The sequence below is a fragment of the Monopterus albus genome, unplaced genomic scaffold (genome assembly GCF_001952655.1).
Source record: "Monopterus albus unplaced genomic scaffold, M_albus_1.0 scaffold432.1, whole genome shotgun sequence".
NCBI lineage: Eukaryota > Metazoa > Chordata > Actinopteri > Synbranchiformes > Synbranchidae > Monopterus > Monopterus albus.
In genome coordinates, this window is record NW_018128312.1 from 312,574 (window position 1) to 332,384 (window position 19,811).

The 19,811-nt window shown below is 42.6% G+C and overlaps 1 protein-coding gene across 1 annotated transcript in view; it reads right to left on the reverse strand.

Moving 5' to 3' along the window:
- kdm6a (lysine (K)-specific demethylase 6A) overlaps window positions 1-19,811 on the reverse strand; it is a 33,705-nt gene that overhangs the window by 10,545 nt on the left and 3,349 nt on the right. Inside the window, exons 3-13 of the mRNA XM_020586961.1 lie at window positions 19,355-19,463; window positions 18,220-18,269; window positions 15,796-15,854; window positions 12,185-12,305; window positions 8,405-8,459; window positions 7,952-7,986; window positions 4,077-4,170; window positions 3,167-3,293; window positions 981-1,079; window positions 431-650; window positions 5-54 (exon numbers count right to left, since the gene is read on the reverse strand). Of these exons, the coding sequence (XP_020442617.1) occupies window positions 5-54; window positions 431-650; window positions 981-1,079; window positions 3,167-3,293; window positions 4,077-4,170; window positions 7,952-7,986; window positions 8,405-8,459; window positions 12,185-12,305; window positions 15,796-15,854; window positions 18,220-18,269; window positions 19,355-19,463 (1,019 nt within the window). The remainder of the gene's footprint in view (window positions 1-4; window positions 55-430; window positions 651-980; window positions 1,080-3,166; window positions 3,294-4,076; window positions 4,171-7,951; window positions 7,987-8,404; window positions 8,460-12,184; window positions 12,306-15,795; window positions 15,855-18,219; window positions 18,270-19,354; window positions 19,464-19,811) is intronic.

Consider the following 19,811-nt stretch of genomic DNA (forward strand, 5'->3'; position numbering starts at 1 on the left):
AAGCATTTTACTCTTATTCTGCAGACTACCTGGCTGTAGGTTACACAACTGAGCCTAGGAGAAATTGTGTAAGACACAAACTTTAGTGCTGAACTTGTACTTGACAAGAAAGGCATTACAAAAACTACTGCAGGTGGTGTTTTAGGTAACCGTATACAGAAAATAACAGAAGTGTGCAATGCTATGAAGGTATGCTTTACAGTTACCAGTGAGAAAACGTGTATAAACACATCAATATGAATCATTATTCATATCTCAGTGGTCAGAAATCAAAATGACAAAGGGCACAATCGGCATTTTAAAAAGCTGATTGCTTTGCTAATGCCTGGTGTTTAACACAGCACTTCAATACACACACATCAAAATACTCCACAACATCTAACACACATGGCTGGTTGCCGGGTTTGACTCATCCAAGTTCCAGCCCTACCTGCAGTAGCTTGATGCGTTGTGTGAGTACAGCAGTGTTGAGGCAGGCCTTGCCGCGTGTAGCATTGATGTAGCACTTGATAGCATCGTGCGGCTGGCCACAGGATTCGTAGAGGGTGCCCAGGTCCATCCAGGCAGCGGCATGGCTGTGGTCCAGCTGAACAGCGCAGATGTAGGCCTGCAGTGCGTCCATAGGCTGGTTCTGCTGCTGGTAGAGCACCCTGGAGGCAAAGGGGGAACCAATCTCATCTTTCTGAGCCATCCCAGCGTGGTGACTCCGAAAGGACTCAACCCACCCATCATACATCTATGTATAGGTCGTTTTTCGTCCTCCTACCATTCTGTTATCTCACCCTTCCCTATGTCATCTGTCGCAGTGCAGCTGCTGCATCTCCACTGAGGCCCTGAGCACAAAACTCCCTTGAACTGATGAGCTGGTACACACCAGCTGCTTCTCCTTCCCTCACAAGCCTACAGATATTAGCCTCCCAGTGTTTGTGACCTTTACCGTGTCTCTCAGTATAACAGTACACTACGTGTTCTATCCTTACCCTATGGAGCACCAGGTGTCAGCGCTGGCCTCCGACTTGTCAATGGACTGACGGTATGAGATGAAGGCATCCTGTACCTTCCCAATACTGGAGTAGCACCTGGAGGAGATGGACAATGAGGAAAGAGATAAAAAGACAATGAAATGACTGCTAAACATGTAGGCTTGCACAATAAATCATTTTGTGAGTGTGATTTAGATCCCTGTGCGATCTCAGTCTCGCGTGACAATGCCAGGGATCTAAATCACACTCACAAAATGATTTATCGTGCAGCCCTATAAACAAGTAACAATGCAGTGCGATTCAAATACAGTAGCAAAAACACCCCTTTCTACTTTTGCCAATGATTTCAGTTGTCTATCGGGCTCATGGCCTAGTGTCTGTGGTTCTGCTGGGACCCTCTTACACAAACATTACTCACACTAATTGATATCACTATACAAATGTCCATTACTATCCACAATATACCAACCTGTGACCACTGAACTAAGCTGATACAGCTGAAGGGGTCTAAGCATATTTGTACAGACAAACTTTACCTTCTATACAAATGTGTTACTATATGTGAGAAAAAAAAAACTGTTGCCCCTCATTGTCAGGAGATGTAACCTACATAATGGAAAGCAGACTGTGTGGGGGAAAACCGTTCACATCATCTGTTGCTGCTTAAAGTGCCTTAGATTTTGCGTTACTTATTTATCTACTTTATATTTCATTTGTATTTTGTGGCATTCATGTGGACGGCAAAGTAAGAATTTCATTGTACAGGGAAACACGTTTCCTAACTGTGCATATGACAAATAAACACTTGGAACTTTGAACACATCAGCCTCTGACTTACAATTCAGTCAAAGACACTGAAATGTCCTGCTGGTGATGATATCTCTAGCCCCTTTTACACCGCCCATTTAAAGCAGGATTATTGTGCCAATTTTCAGCCGTGGCATGTTGTGTAAAAGGTACCAAGCAGGCACTGGGGGTCAGTGTTGACCCTCCTTTATTCCACTATGAGAGGCAATAAAATTAGTGCAACTGTTCGGCCTCTGTATAAAAGGGGAGGCGCGTTTTGGGGGGGTTGTGTGTATATTTGATGAAGTGCTGTTTCTGTGATATGCTTGTAAGAAACAGAATTCATGGCCACAATCACCAACATGGCGTACACTATGTATAACAACTCCTGAGTACGAGTCATGTTGCAAACATGCTGGATGAGCAAAAGCACATCCCTGCTCTGTTCATCCACCACTGCTGATTTGAAAGCAACGTTACTGGTATGGTATTGATTTGTGTTTCTTGTGGTGTATGCTATAGGCATGGCTACATGTCACGTTTAACACCAAACCTCTAATACTGGGATGCCAGTAGTGTAAAAAGCACACAGGTGGCGGCATTACACTGGCCTTTTTCTGCTCCAATCCAGCACTGCTAGCAAATAAAAATCGAAACTTAGTACTAAGACAATTGATGCAGGTCATTTTAGAGTAGCTCTACTGTTTGTATTGTTAACAAACTGCTAGTAATATAACAACATAGCTAAAGAGCTCATTTAAGCCGTTTATCTTGTGTGACTGGAAAAATTAACACTACTGCTAACCACCTCCCATTCTGCCAACATTGTGTAAGAAATAATCTTTGTCATTGTAACACATACAACGAAAATTTAAAGTGCCATCCAGTCAGTACAGCAATATAAATAAAAACATAACATATAAAATAAAACCAAACCAACCCATAACATAATCTGTTCCCTTCATCCATCAGTCCATGTGCTGAATATATATATTCCATACACTATAAAACATGGCTAAATACATTATTAGTTCTGTCTTGATCTTCAAGCACCAGCCCTTCTCATACACAGGACAGATTTTTAGCTATCCTTAATTTGTTTAAATTGTAAACTACATTTGAGTCTTTGTCTATGTCAGCATGTCTAGGGCCTGTGTGCATTCAGCCTGCCTGCCCAAGAGCAGCCCAGGAACAATAAAGATTTGATGTGGATCACGTGCTGCCACTGGGCCTATGGAGCACTGATCCCTGCCAACAATATTCAACCAAGAAAAAGCCGATGTGTGCTGGTAGATGACTCCTAGGTTAAACCGTCTACTCGGGACTCACAGAAAGTCGCAGCTTCTGATAGGTTACAGCACAGCCCTGTGAAATGCACACATCCTTTTTTGTCTTACCTCCCTAGAAAGTACCAGGACTGGCCAGAGTTTGGGTCTGCTTCTAAGGACTTCTGCAGACACTGGATGGCATAGCTGTCCTTGGTGCCTTTATCCCCCTGCTGCTCCACTGTGTGATGCATCCAGCCTGGAAAAGCAGAACAAAGGATCAGGGCTCTTCCAGATTTAGCTCAAACACCTTTAACAAAGCCAGCAGGATTGCTCCTAAGGTAGATAGTAGGTGTGACAGTAACAGCAAAAAACAGCTCAGTCATACAATACAAGTAGAGGCAAATGGCAAAATGCATGTCCGATCAGAAAGGTAGGACCACTGTCTGATGTGGAAACAGGCTAGACTCTGACAAAACAAACAGGTTAGACTCTTCCTGTGTCAAAGCTCTGCAACGACACAGGGAGAGCAAAAAAAAAAAAAAAGAAATTAAATTAAATTAAGATTGCAGTACAACTTAATCATCATGAAGTGTGTGTAATGAAAACTTTGAAATGGTGTCCAATCATTCCAGTGTGAAATCTATGGTTCCATTTCTTAATATCCAGTTTTCTACTCTTTACAAATGTACCCAGACAACATCATTTTGCATCTGTGTGCCTGTGTGTGCCTGCACCATGTGGGGGAAGGGAACAAGAGACCATGTTCCGTCGCTGCACACGTGCTCAAACCTGCTCTTTGAAAAAAGTAGCAGAAATGTTCCTTGCATGTTGTAGGGACAAATTTCAAATATCCAAGAAAAAAAAAAGCATCTCCAGAGCATGCAGCATAATGCTGTCCCATTCCAAACGGTACCCAACTGTCATGCGTGACCGCTTATAACTGCTTGGGACACAGAATGCCAAAATTCTGATGCAAATTTCTGCCAATAATGTGTCACATTTCACAGAGATGAGTGTTTTAGTAGATCTGCGCACTCACCAAGTTGTTGCAGTGTAGTCGCCTTCACCTGTGCAGGAAGATTTTCTGTCTGCAACAGACTTTCATACGTTTCTTTCGCCGCTCTATATTTCTTCTGTAGGCAGAATGAGAGGAGTAGGAAGATGGAGAGGTTGTTAAAGCCAGATAGGAGGGTCAGTGGGTTTTATGGTTCTATGTGGACAGACAAAAAAGGTCTAAAGACCTCCTCACACTCATAATGTCCAGCCAGATGAACACACACAGGGGGAGGGTCAGTGGAAGAGGATGGCTAGACTTGACGTCTGGCAGCTTTAAGTGTGTCTGCACTTAGGTATGTGTGTGTTCACCGCAGTGCCAGCTTTGTGTTCCTGGGAAACCTGATCTGTATAATCTGAGGGTAAGTCGACCTTTTGTTTGGACTTTGTGACCTGATTGACCTCGAGTCTGAACCAATATGTAGAGAGGTGTGTGGGCTCAATCCTATCACAGGCTACTTACCAGAAATACAGTGTCAGGAAATACAATACAAGCGGCTTTTTATTAGATTAAATGGGCCGAGCCAGAGGCAGTCACAGAGTCAGTGAGCATTAGCACACATTCATATCTTTGAATCTTTTATCTCAGACTCTTAACTAAGGTTAAGCCTTTTTTATCTCGGGGAAAAGGCGATTCATGCTTTTATCACTTCGCATTTAGATTACTGCAATGCGCTGTACGTTGGTATACCTCAGTCGCTGCTTAGAAAACTCCAGCTGGTCCAAAACACAGCAGCTCGGCTTCTGTCCAACACTCCCAGGCTTGCCCGCATTACTCTGGTTCTCCGCGCTTTACACTGGCTGCCTGTACATTTTAGGATCGAGTTTAAGATTCTTTTATTTGCGTTTAAAGCCTTATATGACCTTGCCCCACCTTACTTGGCAGATCTTTTATCTAATTATGTTTCGTGCAGAGCCTTGCGCTCCTCGGAAAACTTATCCCTAGTGGTCCCACGGTCCCGATCCAAAAATTGGGGGGACCGCGCATTTGCGGTTTATGGCTGTCGACTTTGGAACTCATTACCGCTAGAGATTCGATCTACGACCGAGCTAACGGTTTTTAAATCCAGATTAAAAAGGTCTTTTTTTTTTAAACAAGCTTTCGAGCTTTAATTTGTTTTATTTGCCGTTGAACGGCATTGTGCATGTTTTATATTTTAGGATTACTGGGTTATAGTTTAGTAGTGCTCTGTCGGTTTTAGTGTTGTTTTTAGTGTATAGTTATCCATATTCTGTGCAGCACTTTGGGCTCCCCGAATTGTAAAGTGCTATATAAATGATGTTTATTATTATATTATTATTGTATTTCCAATTAACACGGGACTCTGCTCAGAGTTTATCAAACCTGCCTTCTGGAATAGACCTCAGGACTCTTCCTGTCTGCACATAACAAAGACACCGCAGGGCAAACACTGATGCCTGGGGCAAAAGGCAGAGGCTTGTAGCGGCTCCTTCCTGCTTACATTAATGACTGACACTGAACCAGGTGACAAACACTGATATGACAGAATACCTAAAGAGCAGTTTGACTCCCATGATCAGTCCAATGCACTCAACTCAAGATCTCCATAAATCTCGTGCAGAAAATCATCTGTATTGTTTTGTATTTATGTTCCAACTACAGTTTTGAGTGAACGTCTGCTTGGCAGCTCACTTCCGATGGGTCCTGGACACAGTTGGTTCACTGCAAGGAAATGATGCACTTGGGGGCCTGTCCAGTATTTTGTGTTATTGGGACACTCTGAAGTGCATTATTACATTTAAACACCATCACATCAGCAATAACGGGAGGCTACTGGCCAATTGCTGTCACTATATTCTTCTGCTGCTAATGCCGTTGACCTGATTAGGTCCCATACCTTTTCATTTTTTTATCTGTTCATATTTTTATATTGACTTGTACAATTTGTACAAATGGAAAATAAATTATTTAAAAATCTAACAATGATTTACTGGAATTTTTTTTGTAGATTCTCTCACAGTTGAGCTGTACCTATGATGAAAATTACAGATCTGTCCATTCTTTGTAAGTGGGAAAACTTGAAAAATCAGCAGTGTATCAAATACTTATTTGCCCCATTGTATATATGTCTAAACTCTTAACACTAGCTCGCATTAGCCACCATAATGCTACTGATGCTGATGTAGGACCCACTCCATAGAGCAGGGGTGCACACACTTTTTCGACTTGCGAGCTACTTTTCAAATGACCAAGTCAAAATGATCTACTTACAGTTAAAATACTAAACATATATGTATTCATATATGGAGTAAACCTTATGTAAACACAACATATGTTGGCGCACCTTGCATAACTGCATGAACCTTAAGGCACACAGTAATTTTTTGGTCGTTAGTTTACTCTGATCACTTGCACTGAATGGAATCAGCCAGGGCTACATAGTCCGGACAGTAGCTGCTGGTAACCAGCCTCAAGCAGACTTCCAAAAGGTCATCAGTCATGGTGGAGCGGTATTTGGACTTAATAATCTTCGTGTAAGAAAATGCTGACTCACACAAATAAGTAGAGCCAAATAATGCAGTCAATGGCACATTTCCTCATATTTGGGTACTTTTCCTCTGCAAGTTCCAAAACTTCAGCTGAATGTCAGTCTGTAGTGTCAATATCTCATCCTCCACTCCAGACCAGTTCAGGTGAAACAGCGTTGCAATTTTTGATGCGAGTGAATTAACCTCAATATCTTCCCTAAATGGGGAGCACATAAATATAGCAACTGGCTCAAGTGAGGCAAAGTCTTGAATACATTTGTCAAACTCTGCCGGACAATTGTCAATCTGCTTTGTGTAGTGCGCAATGACAAGTTGCGCACAAGCTTTCTGTTGAGTCTCCAGCTCTGATTTGAGGTTTTGGAAGTTCCCCAAGATGTTGCATTTTTCATTTGAAAGCATTAACTAAGGTCATTATATTGACACGAGATCTAGCGACATTACATCATCGGATTGGGCAGCCCTGCTCTAGAGCTTCAACAGGCAGGCGGTGGTAGTAACACCTAACAAGCAGTTTAACATCAGAAACATGGAAAAGCAAACCAGCTGGTGACTTTCATGTTTAATGTGCGGCAGCACAACAAATGCAGCTGAAAACAGGGACTGACTGCGAGAACATACCAGTAACAACTTCCCAGTCACAATTATATACTTCCTCTATATATACTGGCTTTGTATTTGATTAAAAGAACAGGACGCTTTACACACAAATGGTAGAAAAGCTAAGGGCAATTCTATGTACTGTAACCATAATATTAGTTATGTGCAATGCATAAAATTCAGGCAGAACTAACTATAATTGCAAAAAAAGTCACCTTGGTCAGTGACGTAGAAAGGACCAGCCCATGTGCATGAATGTATGTGTGTGTATATGTGAAGCCAAAGTAAATCTGATTATCAACTTCTTTTATTTCATCTAACACTAAACTCCAAATGACACTCGTCTTAACTCGCAACACATTTATTCCATGACAGCCATGTTCAAAAACAACGGTTCTGATCCCAACATCCTGTCTGCTTCACAATAAGAACCCATACTTCTTCCCCACACATAGTGGCATGTGTGTAAACAATTACTGGGCCAGCTAAATACAACAGTATATGTAGAAGAACACATATTAGTACCTGGATACTATGGGCGCCAACAGAATAACACCCTTCTGCTCTGAGGCATTAGTAACAAACACTACATCAGCCCTTGTCAAACGCACAAAGGGGCACAAATACTGCATTATGTGAAAAAAGGACAACTTGTTTTAATATCAAGAACTGTCAATATGGCTGTATTTTCAATACTTTGAGTTAAAATTTCAAACCGCCTTAAATATTGAAACAATAATTATAGCTGCTTACCTGGATCTCATACAAATGAGCAATGTGGAACTGAACTGTGGGACAAAAAAAGCAGAAGAAAGAATTAGGGCCTACTGGTCAAAAACAGCAGCGATATGACGCATTAGCCCCCTGGACCCCAGTGTGTACAGACTGCAAACAGTATGGAGCAGGGGTGGGAGGGGGAAATGGCATGGCTTCCCTAGAGCGTGCATACAATCTGAAATCAGAGCGTGTATGTGCAGCGTGCTTGTAAGCGCTTCCAGCTCTCACTCCCCTTGTGCTGTCTCCTAGGCAACCCCAGTCTTAGGCAGAGTCAGCATGGAAACGGCAGCAGAGAGGAAAAATGGCTGTGAAGAAATATTCCTGTGCCCTTTCAATCTATGTGCCTGCCACTGACAAGCTGGTGCATCAAATGTAATACTGCATTACAACGGCTGGTGCATGGCTGGTGATTAGAGCAAAGTTACTTACTTTCAGCTTTGGACAAAGTGCAGAGATTGGAGTCGATCAAAGCCAGCTGAAAATGCTGCAACAAAAAGGGAAGCATTTTATTATAAATGGAAATACCATAAACCTGCACCTAATCTAGAGAAGCATTTTCATGGTGCTCATACAGTCATTGCAGGATGAAAAACAAACATCTAGTGTTATCTTTTAATGATAGGTCTGACAACATAAAGCACTGGACTGCTGATGCTTTTAAGAAAACTAGGAGGAAATTACTATTCTCCTACATATAGTGTGCTTCACTGAAAGCCCCAGCAGATCAGCAATGAGCCATGAATGAACTCTGATGACCGTAACATGAGAGGACACTGATAGCTGGAGGGGCTGAACCACAGATATTCTGGTCTCTGGATCAGTCAACATGCTCTAGCCTTGCCTTTTTCCTCTTGTCCAACCAGGAGATAAAATGAATCACTGATATCCAATAGTTAGAGGTGCATCCTATCCCATCATCCCAACTAAAAACAGGGTTGCCAGGTAAGGCAGATGTCTGCATGGGTTTAGCCAGACTGCCAAGGCGTGGCATGTTACTTGTCAATATGTCCATCCTGGGGCACTGAGCAGATTAGCCAAAGAGCTACAGAGATGGATTTCTCTTCTGGCGCTCACTCCCCTCATCTGTAAGGCACCATTATTTTGACCTTAGTCTTTATTAAAGTCATGTATACTACTGCATTTTAGGGCACTGTGCATACGAAAGGCACCTGATCAAATAAAAAAAAGAAAAAAGAAGAAGAATTCCAGCAAGGCGTCTGAGCCTGTAAAGCAAAAAGTGGCTTCAAGGTGACAGGTTCTGCTATAGCTACTAAGCTTCACCTTGACCCGACACAGTCACGCACAGCTTCATGCATATACAAAAAAACCCCCCCACCAGTCTCTTATTTAGGTCAGTTAAAACTCACAACTGCCAAAGACTCTAGCACAAGTTATGGAGCAGAGCTGGTGTTGCCATGATTCACTGGCCAGCTAGAGTGGATTTCTTAGAGAAAAAAACTAATGCTGCAACCTTAAAGGCAAATGTCAGTATTTGCCATCTAGGCTACAGCAAAAGATAACTGTAACCACAAACACACACACTTAAAGGAGGAGTCCGTAGCCTTTTAGTAGCTATACAGGAGGTCAATGTCAGATTAGGGGGGGGGGACACACCAAGAGTCATCTAGCTGGATTATTCCATGCCTGCTTCACCCAGGGCCAGTGGAGCTTCACACACTCTCACATGCACGCACACAGACACACGGGACCATGCTTAGAATAAACTCCCTTTGAGGCAGAGGTATCAGCCACAAAGCAGCACATAAAATCCTCACAGCCAGATGTCTTAATGCCAGAGAACACACTCACTCAGACACAAACGCATTACCTAGATTGCGGGCACATCACACTCTTCCTGAAACTCCACTGCATCCTTCTGTAGATCTGTCCCTCGGTCTCCTGTATCCTTCCCTTCTTTCTCTTTCACACTTGCTCTACCACCAGGCAGATAATGCAGCAGGATTGTCAGCTTGGTATTCCACCTCCCTCCCCATGTCTCGCCTTCCTCCCTCTGTGCTATCTTTTTCTCTCTCTCTCTCTCTCCCCCCCTCCTTCTCCGTCTTCTATCCTGGTGTCACTGATTATTATTCAGCAGACGGCTGCAGCAGAGAGTGCAGAGAGATGACACACAATACCTCAAAGCTGGAAAGGCAGCCACACACCACTTCTCCTTGCCACCCCGCTCCCACTGTCAGCTCCAGGTTCTTCTCTGTGGCTTCACAGCTCTACATTCAACTCATCACCTTACCAACACCCAGTGTACGAACACAGTCTCCATCCCCCTGCTCTCATTGGCTAAATCAGCAACCCCCAGTGGAATTAGATTAGCGTGAGTGTCTATATGTTCAGTAGCATGGGTCAAAAGTCTGATGCCGTTAGTGTTTGGCTCCCATTTCGGTTCCAATGTACTCTCAGAAACTGCAGGCATCTCTCCATCACATGATGCCTCTCAGTCTCTGTCCACTGTGCTCCAAGGGAAAAGAGGATGAGAAGCATCATGCTACATGCATGCTTCTTAAAAATCTCTGTTCCCTTTGTCCCCACACTTATCTGAAGCACTTTCTAACACATTTCCTGTTCTGCCCTCTCCGTTTCCCTCTTCTCATTTCTCCCTCTCAAACATTTCCTGTTCTGCCCTCTCTGTTTCCCTCTTCTCATTTCTCCCTCTCATTCCTTTATTCAGTCTGTGCTCCTCTAAACATGCGCCCAGACCTCCCTGTAGATAGCTGGGGCAGTCATGTGTGAGAGGTGTGTACGTCACTGGCAATAAGCCAGCACTTCCAGGGAGCGGTGCATCCGAGGTGAGGAAGAGTGAGGACGTGCAGCACGTGCAGCCTACTTAGCTCAATGCTGCAGCTCCATGAGCCTCAGTACACACAGATGTATATGAGCACATCACCTCCTAGATACTACACTATCTTAAATTTAATTGTAAAAAGCAGGAATCTATCATGAACTTACACCAATTCAATGCAACAAACATTTGTGGAACTTATAATATTCAACTTGTCTGTTGAAACAAGTTCTGATTCCACCTCTAATATGTCATTATAATAGTAATACTACACAAATAAGACCGTTACAGAATTAACAGGAACTCTTCCATTCACTACAAAGCCTGTGCGTTTAAATGTAAACCAACGCATTAAGATGCATAATAAAAATCCTGTGACACCACATCTGGAAAAGGACAAAGTCCAGAATCTGGTAGCAGTCGAGTCCTAAAGAACACCAGGTGCCTCAGACAAAAACAAAATCATAGACCACAGTCAGAAAGCACTTCTGAACATCCTTGGCTCACAGGTGTCAGTAGACAGGGCTCAGCTCTGACAAATGAGCCACCTGTCTGTGGTCTACGGAGGTCCAGTCTATTTAAGCAGGCTTACAATACAGAATGATATGAATGGAAAGGATTCTACTGTTATTCTTGTTATCATTCACAGTTTGAAGGAGAATCCATGATCACACTGTGCTGGCAGGACAATGTTAGACCTTGTACTACTGGGTATGCATTAGGGTTGTAACTAATGGATTATTATCACTATCACTTATTAATCTGACTAATATTTTGTCAATAAAATGTCAGAAACAGAAGAAAATTCCCAAACTTCACTTCCATTATCCCAGGGTGAGGTCTACTTGTTTTATCAGACCAACACTTCAACCATCCAACAACAGTGAGTTTTATGAACATGTGTGAAAAAGAAAACCACAAAAAACAGCAAATGTTTGGATTTTCGCTTAAAGTGTTTGGTTATTAGAATAGTTGGCAATTTGTAGGGTGAATAACCAATTAACTGACTAATTGCTGCAGTTGAATTATAAAAAGCACAATCACTGCATTTTCCTTGACTATTTCCATCAATTGTAAGAGTCCAGTCTAAAATCAAGTTTTATATTTCTACAACTACTAAAGTTTGTTTTCATTTTGCTGACACTTGCACGAAATTGATCTGGTTGTTAACAAATCTGTGCAGTTGAGCATAACTGCACACTCACCATAGTGACATAGTAATTACATACATCACCATAAAGAGGTATAAAAAGATATGGTGTCACCAGTGAAACATTCATTTAACATGAACCGTGCCCAGCTGCCAGGCTGATAACCAGTTCTAAAACTCAGCACCAGGCTCCGCTTGTCCTGGACCAAAATAAACATCATGACCCCCAAAATATCGGAGGGTTTTTCCAACTGTTTAGACTTACCTTTAAGCTTGACTCGTAGTCTGTGTTGACTTTAAACATGAGTCCCAGCCTCAGATGAATCTCTTTAGCTCTTGAGAAGCTGGGGTCAATGTAAAGCACCTCCTGGAATGCTTTGATTGCCCTGGAAGAACACATACACACGCTGCTTTTACACAGTGCTTGGTCTAAATTAGAGGTGGGTGATATTGTAACAAACTGTTGTCCAAACAGCCAGAATGTAAAATACTGTACATTCCGACAATCAAAATGTGTCACTATAATGTTCTGCAGCCGTTATGAGTACAGTGTAGCCCCAACACCAGGACAGATGGCTTCTAAACTGCACTGTGACTGACTGCTTACCTGCTACAGATACTACTGTATACAGATGTGTGACAACACAGCTCATGTGCACTTTCCTTTTCTTAGAGTGTACATTTTGATATCCAACATTCATAACAAATACTGTTTACTGGGACATAATCATCTGGACTTGCACTGCACCTGGTATTAACATGTAATCTGTAAATGAATGCCTTATCTAGACAATGGTTTCTGATCATGGAGCTTTGAATACATACAGTAGCTGGTATTAAAATGTTTGCTACATTTCTCTGGTCAGTGACCCAGGGCTGGCTTTGCACGTGTAGCGTGTTGTAGACATGAAATCCTGAAAGGCTGCCATCATATTAACAGTTCACATGCTGCCTGTAGTCTACGGAGAAAGAGCATATCAAAGCAAAAAATTATGCACAGCAACCGCATGTGAGCATGAAGCCCTTCTCCCGTACGGGCCTGCAGAGCACTGAGCTCACCGTGCACTGGGTGACACTCACACAGAACAGAATGAACTCAATGCCCCCTTTCCCTCCGCCCTTGTTTATGTGGTTCCTCCCTCACTCACAGAGTGAATGCCTGGAGAGCATAAGGCAGACTCCAGCAGCGACAGGCTACTTTTACCTCTCAGTATCTAATGGCCACAAAACGGCAGGAAAATCACAAACTTTGGATCCATAATAATGTAGGCCATATGAGATACTACCTCTGATTTTAGAGGATAAATAATCCACACTTTCTCTACATTAACATTTGCAGCTAAGCTTTGGATTCATTGTATAATGACCATGCCAATCATTAGCAAACTGACACACCAGGCAGGACAGATGGACCATGTCAGCCCCAGGATGTTTGATGAGATCTTGATACCAGACTACAAGTTGGCGCCCACATTACTCATATGCCAAAAATGAGGTTTTTTTTTCTTCAGTTTTTGCGGCCCACTGCACAGGTGTGCATTTCCCTACCGTCCTCACCCGCTCGGCCCGTCGACTTTATATTGGGATGTCATCACACAAACCAAACTTTTAAGTTTTACAAATATAAAACCTCCATGGATTAAAATTCAAACTATAAAGAGGTTATCTGTCTGTTTTGCCGTTCGAGGTGTCCTGTCAACAGTTTTACAGACATCTGTTTTATCACTGTCTGTGGAGAAAATGCCTTTTGGGCAGCAGGGAGATTTTTTTTGTTGCAGTATAACAAGCGGCCACTGGAAAAGAATTGACAGCTCACGGGATACACCCACGGTTCAGGCCTGTGACTATTTGACAGCTCAGCATTTCTTTGGGACTTAAGTTCACGATGACATAATCCATGCTTTAGAGTCTTACATGTTACCCTCCCCCATGACACATTGCCCTGGCCGCAGAGAGGGGGAACATAAACTTGGCAGGGCACCAACACTGGAGGCCTTCAAGGCTACACGGGCAGCAGAAGGCAAAACAGAAGAGGACAGACACTGCAAGTCAGCAGAGATGAAGAAAGTCTCAGCACATCAAGGCAAAGTGGTTCAGAACCAGTGATGTGTGAACCTGTTACACCTGCACTGTAGGAGCAAACAGCTTAGCACAGAATGAAGTGGTCAATGAAAATAATGTGCCTAAATCCAAATCTGTCCGAGCTCAAGCTACAGTTCTCAAAACTGGATTCTGTCAGCGACGCGGTGCTCCCTGATGCAGTGCCAAACTAGCTTCTAAATCTGTTTGATTAAAAGCACACATCCGACAACACAGTCCCCTTGAGAAGCTAAACCACACTGGGTAATGGGCCCAGCTGGACCTCTACTGAGGATGCTGATGTAACCAGGACATTGTCATAGCCTAATTGTGGCGCCTAATTATAGATGTACTGGATGTTATTAGAGAAATTCTTTCATTTTTTTGAACTATTTCCATAAACACATGAAGCTTCCTGCCACTGGTAGGGATTCAGTGCTAGTGGACACATCAATGGGGGGTTTCCTTGCAGAATTAAAGCAAAAACCCAGACTGTCCATTTAAAAGACATTAATCTTTATGGCATGGTTTAAGGCCTAAAAGGTTTGGCTTAAGCTGAAAACAGACCCAAGTTCTGTTGTGGCAGCTTACCATAGGAGCAAAATCACACTCAATGGGCACAAAGGCAGCAGGCAAAGACCGTTAATGCTATAGCCTGACACACTGGATAGCTGTCTCTCCAATCCTCATAGCTGTGGCAGTGGGGTTCATTTGTAGGCTAACAGCTTAAGAACCAAATGTCCAAGAACTGTGGTTCTGAGAAGACGCAGGCTCTTTGGTTTCTAATGTTTGCATATTTCAGCCACACTGATCAGTGAATGACAGTGAGCATTTTGCACTTCAGAAAAGTTTCACTCATTTGCCAGGACCTGCTACACGAAGCTAATGTCATATCATTCGTAACACAGTATTTTCAACAAAGCACGGGAGAACAGACACCTCTGTTTACACCCTGGACCACAGCTAACCACTGGCAATGCTCTCAAATTTGGCTTAGCTTCACTAAAAAAAAACCACCATAACACAGCAAAATGCAACACCTGCAGTAAGGACATTTTGTGCACAGGAGGAAGCGCCTCCAGTATCATGAACCATTATTTCAACATGGTATGAATCTGAAGGAAGGTACCGTGTTTGACGTGTTTCAGTCTCACAGCCCCAGGTGCATCTTAGCAGTAGGAAATTTGTTAAACGTGCTCATTTTTCTCTCCAAAAAAACCCAAACTGAGATTTGTTAAGAACCTGATTCGATAAGGAAAATCGAAAATGACAGAACTGAAAACCGAGGGGGCGACTGTGTTTCAGGAGGTAGAGCGGGTCGCCTCCTAACCGGAAGATTAACAGTTCGATTCCTGGCTTGTCCAGTCCACATGTCAAAGTGTCCTTGAGCAAGACACTGAACCCCCAGTTGATGACACCGGTGTGTGAATGTGAGAGCGAATGGCTGAATGGCCAAAATAGTGTGAAAGTGCTTTGAGTGTGCTGCAATGCATAGAAAAGCGCTGTACAAGTGTAAGACTATTAACCAAAACCCAGTCCTATGAATCTGAAAAGTGCACCAAGTGCGGTGCTTAACATATCTGCCCCTGACAAAACATGATTAAAGCCACGCAAAATATGCTGCATCTGTAAATGATGATAGAGCTAAAACAAAAGAAATCCCAAGTATTTACCAAAGTGAAGGCGTATTTCTGAAGAAGGAATGCAGCTTCGTTTAACCACCACGTTTCCAAATCGACAAACATCATCAACAGTATAAGGCTGGGTAATGCCAAGCATGTTTTAAAAAGCACTTACCACTGAAATGCGTTGTAATGGAAGTACACCATGCCAAGTCCATATAAAAAGGCAGCATTCTGGAAATAAAGGGTTAAAGGTTGTTACAAACAGCATCATAGACAGTTACTGCTCACAACTTGGAACAAAGCTAAAAGCTCACAATTCTAACCTTGATGATGTTACATGCAGCATATTAGTGATGCATCTCTGTAACAAAACATTTATCATTTGTTTCTTGGTTCTCTCTCTCTTTTTTTTTTTTTACTGTGAAACTGCACACTAGGTTGTACATTCATGTAAGAAACTGATGAGATTCAGCCAATGAGTCACGCCGACTCACTGAGCCCAAATCAATGCACTTCCATCATCAACATACATTTCTTCTGCCCTAAAAGTATCTCTATCTCTGTTAGGAGACCAGTTGGAGCCCTATTCAATTAACCAGCGTAGCCCAGGACTTTATAAGCCCAACCTTTGGGTTCCAAACTCAGACTATTTAAAGATGGTTCTACCCCCACCATTACCTAGCAGAGGGCAACACTTCACACCCTCACTTCACTGTGGAGCTCTGTAATCCCTGGGACCCCAGAACTGTCAGGTCCAATCACAATCAAACTCTCAGCACCCCTGTTTAATGGCCATTCCAAACAGTGAAACATCAGACCAAATGGGCCTATTCATCCACACAGAGAGCATGGAGGGGACAGGCTGGATGCCATCACATCACAGCTGATGGGGCCATTTAACTCCAGGCCATGATCAGGAATTGTAATCAAGGCAAAAAATACAGAAACACTGTTAAACATGTTTTGTAAAAGTCCTACCCAGCTAAGCTTGTTGGGATGACAATACTTAACCCCAAGTTACGCAAAAACTGACATGATCCAGTACATATCAGGGACAAACAAGGCCATAATTTAAAACACCTTGAACAATATGATAAAAGGGGTAGGGTAACTCTTAATTTCACACCATAAAGGACCATATGCCCTGATAGAGGCCCTCAGGATCAGGGCAGCAGTATCAACTAATGTATGGTATCCACAGTGACAGCATGTGTACACAAGAAGAGCCACAGCAGCTATAACCAATATTTTATAACATCAGTGTGTCAAATGAAGGTGAAAACGGCGTGATCATGTAGAGAGAATGATCACCTGAATGTACAACTCTCCTTGGCTTCACAGAGTCTCAGATCACTGATCAGCTGTCTGGCCCACAGCTTTAGTCTTCTGGTTCACTCTCACTGCACCCATTGTCATTTTCAGCCACAACATACAGCTGCTTTCAGTAAAAAAATAAAAATAAAAACTTCTAAAAAGTCCCTGTCAGTACCTGCTCAGCAGACAGAGCCAGTCAGAGACCATCTGGTGAACACAACGGAGCATTTAGCAGCTAACACAGAGAGGGCGCACTGGACTTAACAGTCCTCACTCCATAACTGCTGGCTATGTAAAAAACCGTTTGCTAACAAGTTTGACAGATCAGTTTCAAAGGTGATGATATGCCAACACTGTGCTCACAACTTGTATAACCCAAGCAGCCAAAAACAAATCCGTTATTGCAGATGACACAAAAGAAGATGTTTTGATTATGAGATTATTATGAGATTAAATGAAGCCTATCCCAGCTGACACCTGGCTAGAGGCTGGGTACTAGACTGTAAACAGGGCTGTCACAGCCCCTTTTACACTGCCCACTCGATGCAGGAGCTTTCTGCCTCGCCATTCTGTATAAACAGTAGTTACTAGCAAGGGGGGGATCAATGTTGACCCTTCAAAATGCTGCGATGAGAGGTAGTATTTTTCTGAGACGTGTTCTCCCACCTCCTGTATAACAGGGACGAGGCAGAATCAGATGGATGTCCACGTGAGGGAGCACTGGCAAGTGAATGAGGACAGAAATCAGCGCCAGAGAGAACAAAGCGAGCCAGAGAATTAAAATGTTGTTTGGTGACTGTTTCACTGTGGCTATGGTCTAAAACACGAATGAAACCCGCCACACCTCTGCACAACCTTGTGGGAACAATTTTGTGTGAACGCAGCCAAAGCGCAGCTTCTGTCTGTTCTGCTGTGAGCACCTTGAGGAAGTGTAACCCTGCCCTCAGACAGACACACACCTGGAACTGGATGCACATAGTAGGCTAGTGTAATTTTCACTTTCCATTTATAAATATAACAAAATCAGATAACACCTGTGTTTCATTTTCAAATTGGCCAAACAGCAACTTACATCAACAGTTTTATTTATTAGAACATGAAGCATCAGCTGAAACAAGAGCAACACAAACCGAAGAAAAAAACAAAAACAAAACAAAACATGAAAACAACATAGACAACCTACATGAACGGCCGTTAACCAAGTCTCCCAGCAAACAGCGCCACTGAAAAGTGCTACAAAATAAAATGTATTGCTTTACACGCGTAGTGTGTGCGAGCTCACCTTCCAGTAGTCTGGCTGTAAACTGAAGTACCTCTGGTATGCAGATAATGCTGAGAAAATGGCAAGATAGATAAAAGAATGGGACAAAAAAAAGATGGAGAGACACAGGTGGTAAACAGTTAGTGCAGTGTTAAAAGCTTAAACGTATTTAATTCAACTGCGCTGTAACACTTCACTGAGGGAAGGTTTAAGCAGAGATACACCAACACCAGTTTTTGGGGCCGATTCCAATTTCCAATTCCTTTTTTAAGTCCAATATTCTTTCTTTGTAATAACTGTAACTGACAGCATACACAGACAGTTTTGTAACTTTTCTTTCATGAAAATTTTTATTAGAATAAACAATAAAACGTTATTAAATATTAAAGTTTTATATTTTGCTCCCCCCTTTTTTTTCAAACCAACTAAAACTGAAGTGCAATATTTGTACTTCTCCAAATATAAACCAGTGCAACAAGTAACATAAACAGAAAACTGTCCTTTATATATTGGTCCTACCGAGCACACAGTTCTTTTTTGAAGTGTGTGTGTAGTTTGTAAATGCTGTTTTACCACAGATTGGCCACACCGTGCACATACATGCATTTCATGTGTAGCCACTAATTCCATCATTGTGCACTGCTTGTCTGAGATTTGGTCACAGTTTCCCTTCTCCAAAGAGTTTCTGTAGGCTTCTCCGTGCATTGTTTGTACACCTAGCACTTCCAATGCGCAAGTGAGCATGTGCCCAATATAAAGACGAGCGCTAGTCTCGCCCAAAGTGCACACAATATGTATCGACCTGTGCCAACATACACACAATGTGGACTGTCAGGCCTCTAAATGTGACCAGCACAGAATCAGATATCTCTGAGTAATCGGCCGGTCACGCTGAAACTTGGCCATTTCAGTTCTCCGCCAATCGGTTGGTGCATCTCCATTTTTTTAAGACAAGCACAAAATCAGAACCCTGCTCTGTCAGCAGGTTTAAGATGTAGTAAACAGAATACTGAATACAGAAAATCTATTCAACAACAACGCATATTAAATAGCTCCACATGAGAATCTAGCTAGCAGCTGATCCTGAGACACAGATGTGAGAGAAGCAGAGGTAGCAGAAACAGTAACAGGCATGATTTTACATATTGAGACTCACCTTTTTCATAGTCCTCCAGCAGGAGGTTGAAGTGGCCCAGCTGACAGAAAATGTCAGGGTCCACTTTCCCCTCTGCTTTTAGGATGAGAGCATCATAGTAGCTAACAGCCTAAATGAAAGAAGAACAGCAGGATACAGTGAGTTGTGCCACACAGCTGCAATGAAGACACACACTTACACGGTTGGTATATCCTGTGTAAACTACACAAAAATGACCAAGTCATAAACAGCCAGCATGATTAATGCTTAGGTCAATAGTTTAACTTTACTGAAGGTGATGGTCAGACACAGCTGACTGATATATTACTGAGGGAATGTGTTTTCTAAACCTTCCAGGGCTGTTTTGCATAGTACCAGCAGTATTCCCAAATATGGGCCTTGCCAGTCAGTATTTAAACAACGGCTAAACAAATTGCTCTTGATAGCCCAAACTGCAGCCACTGAATCATTGCTCAGT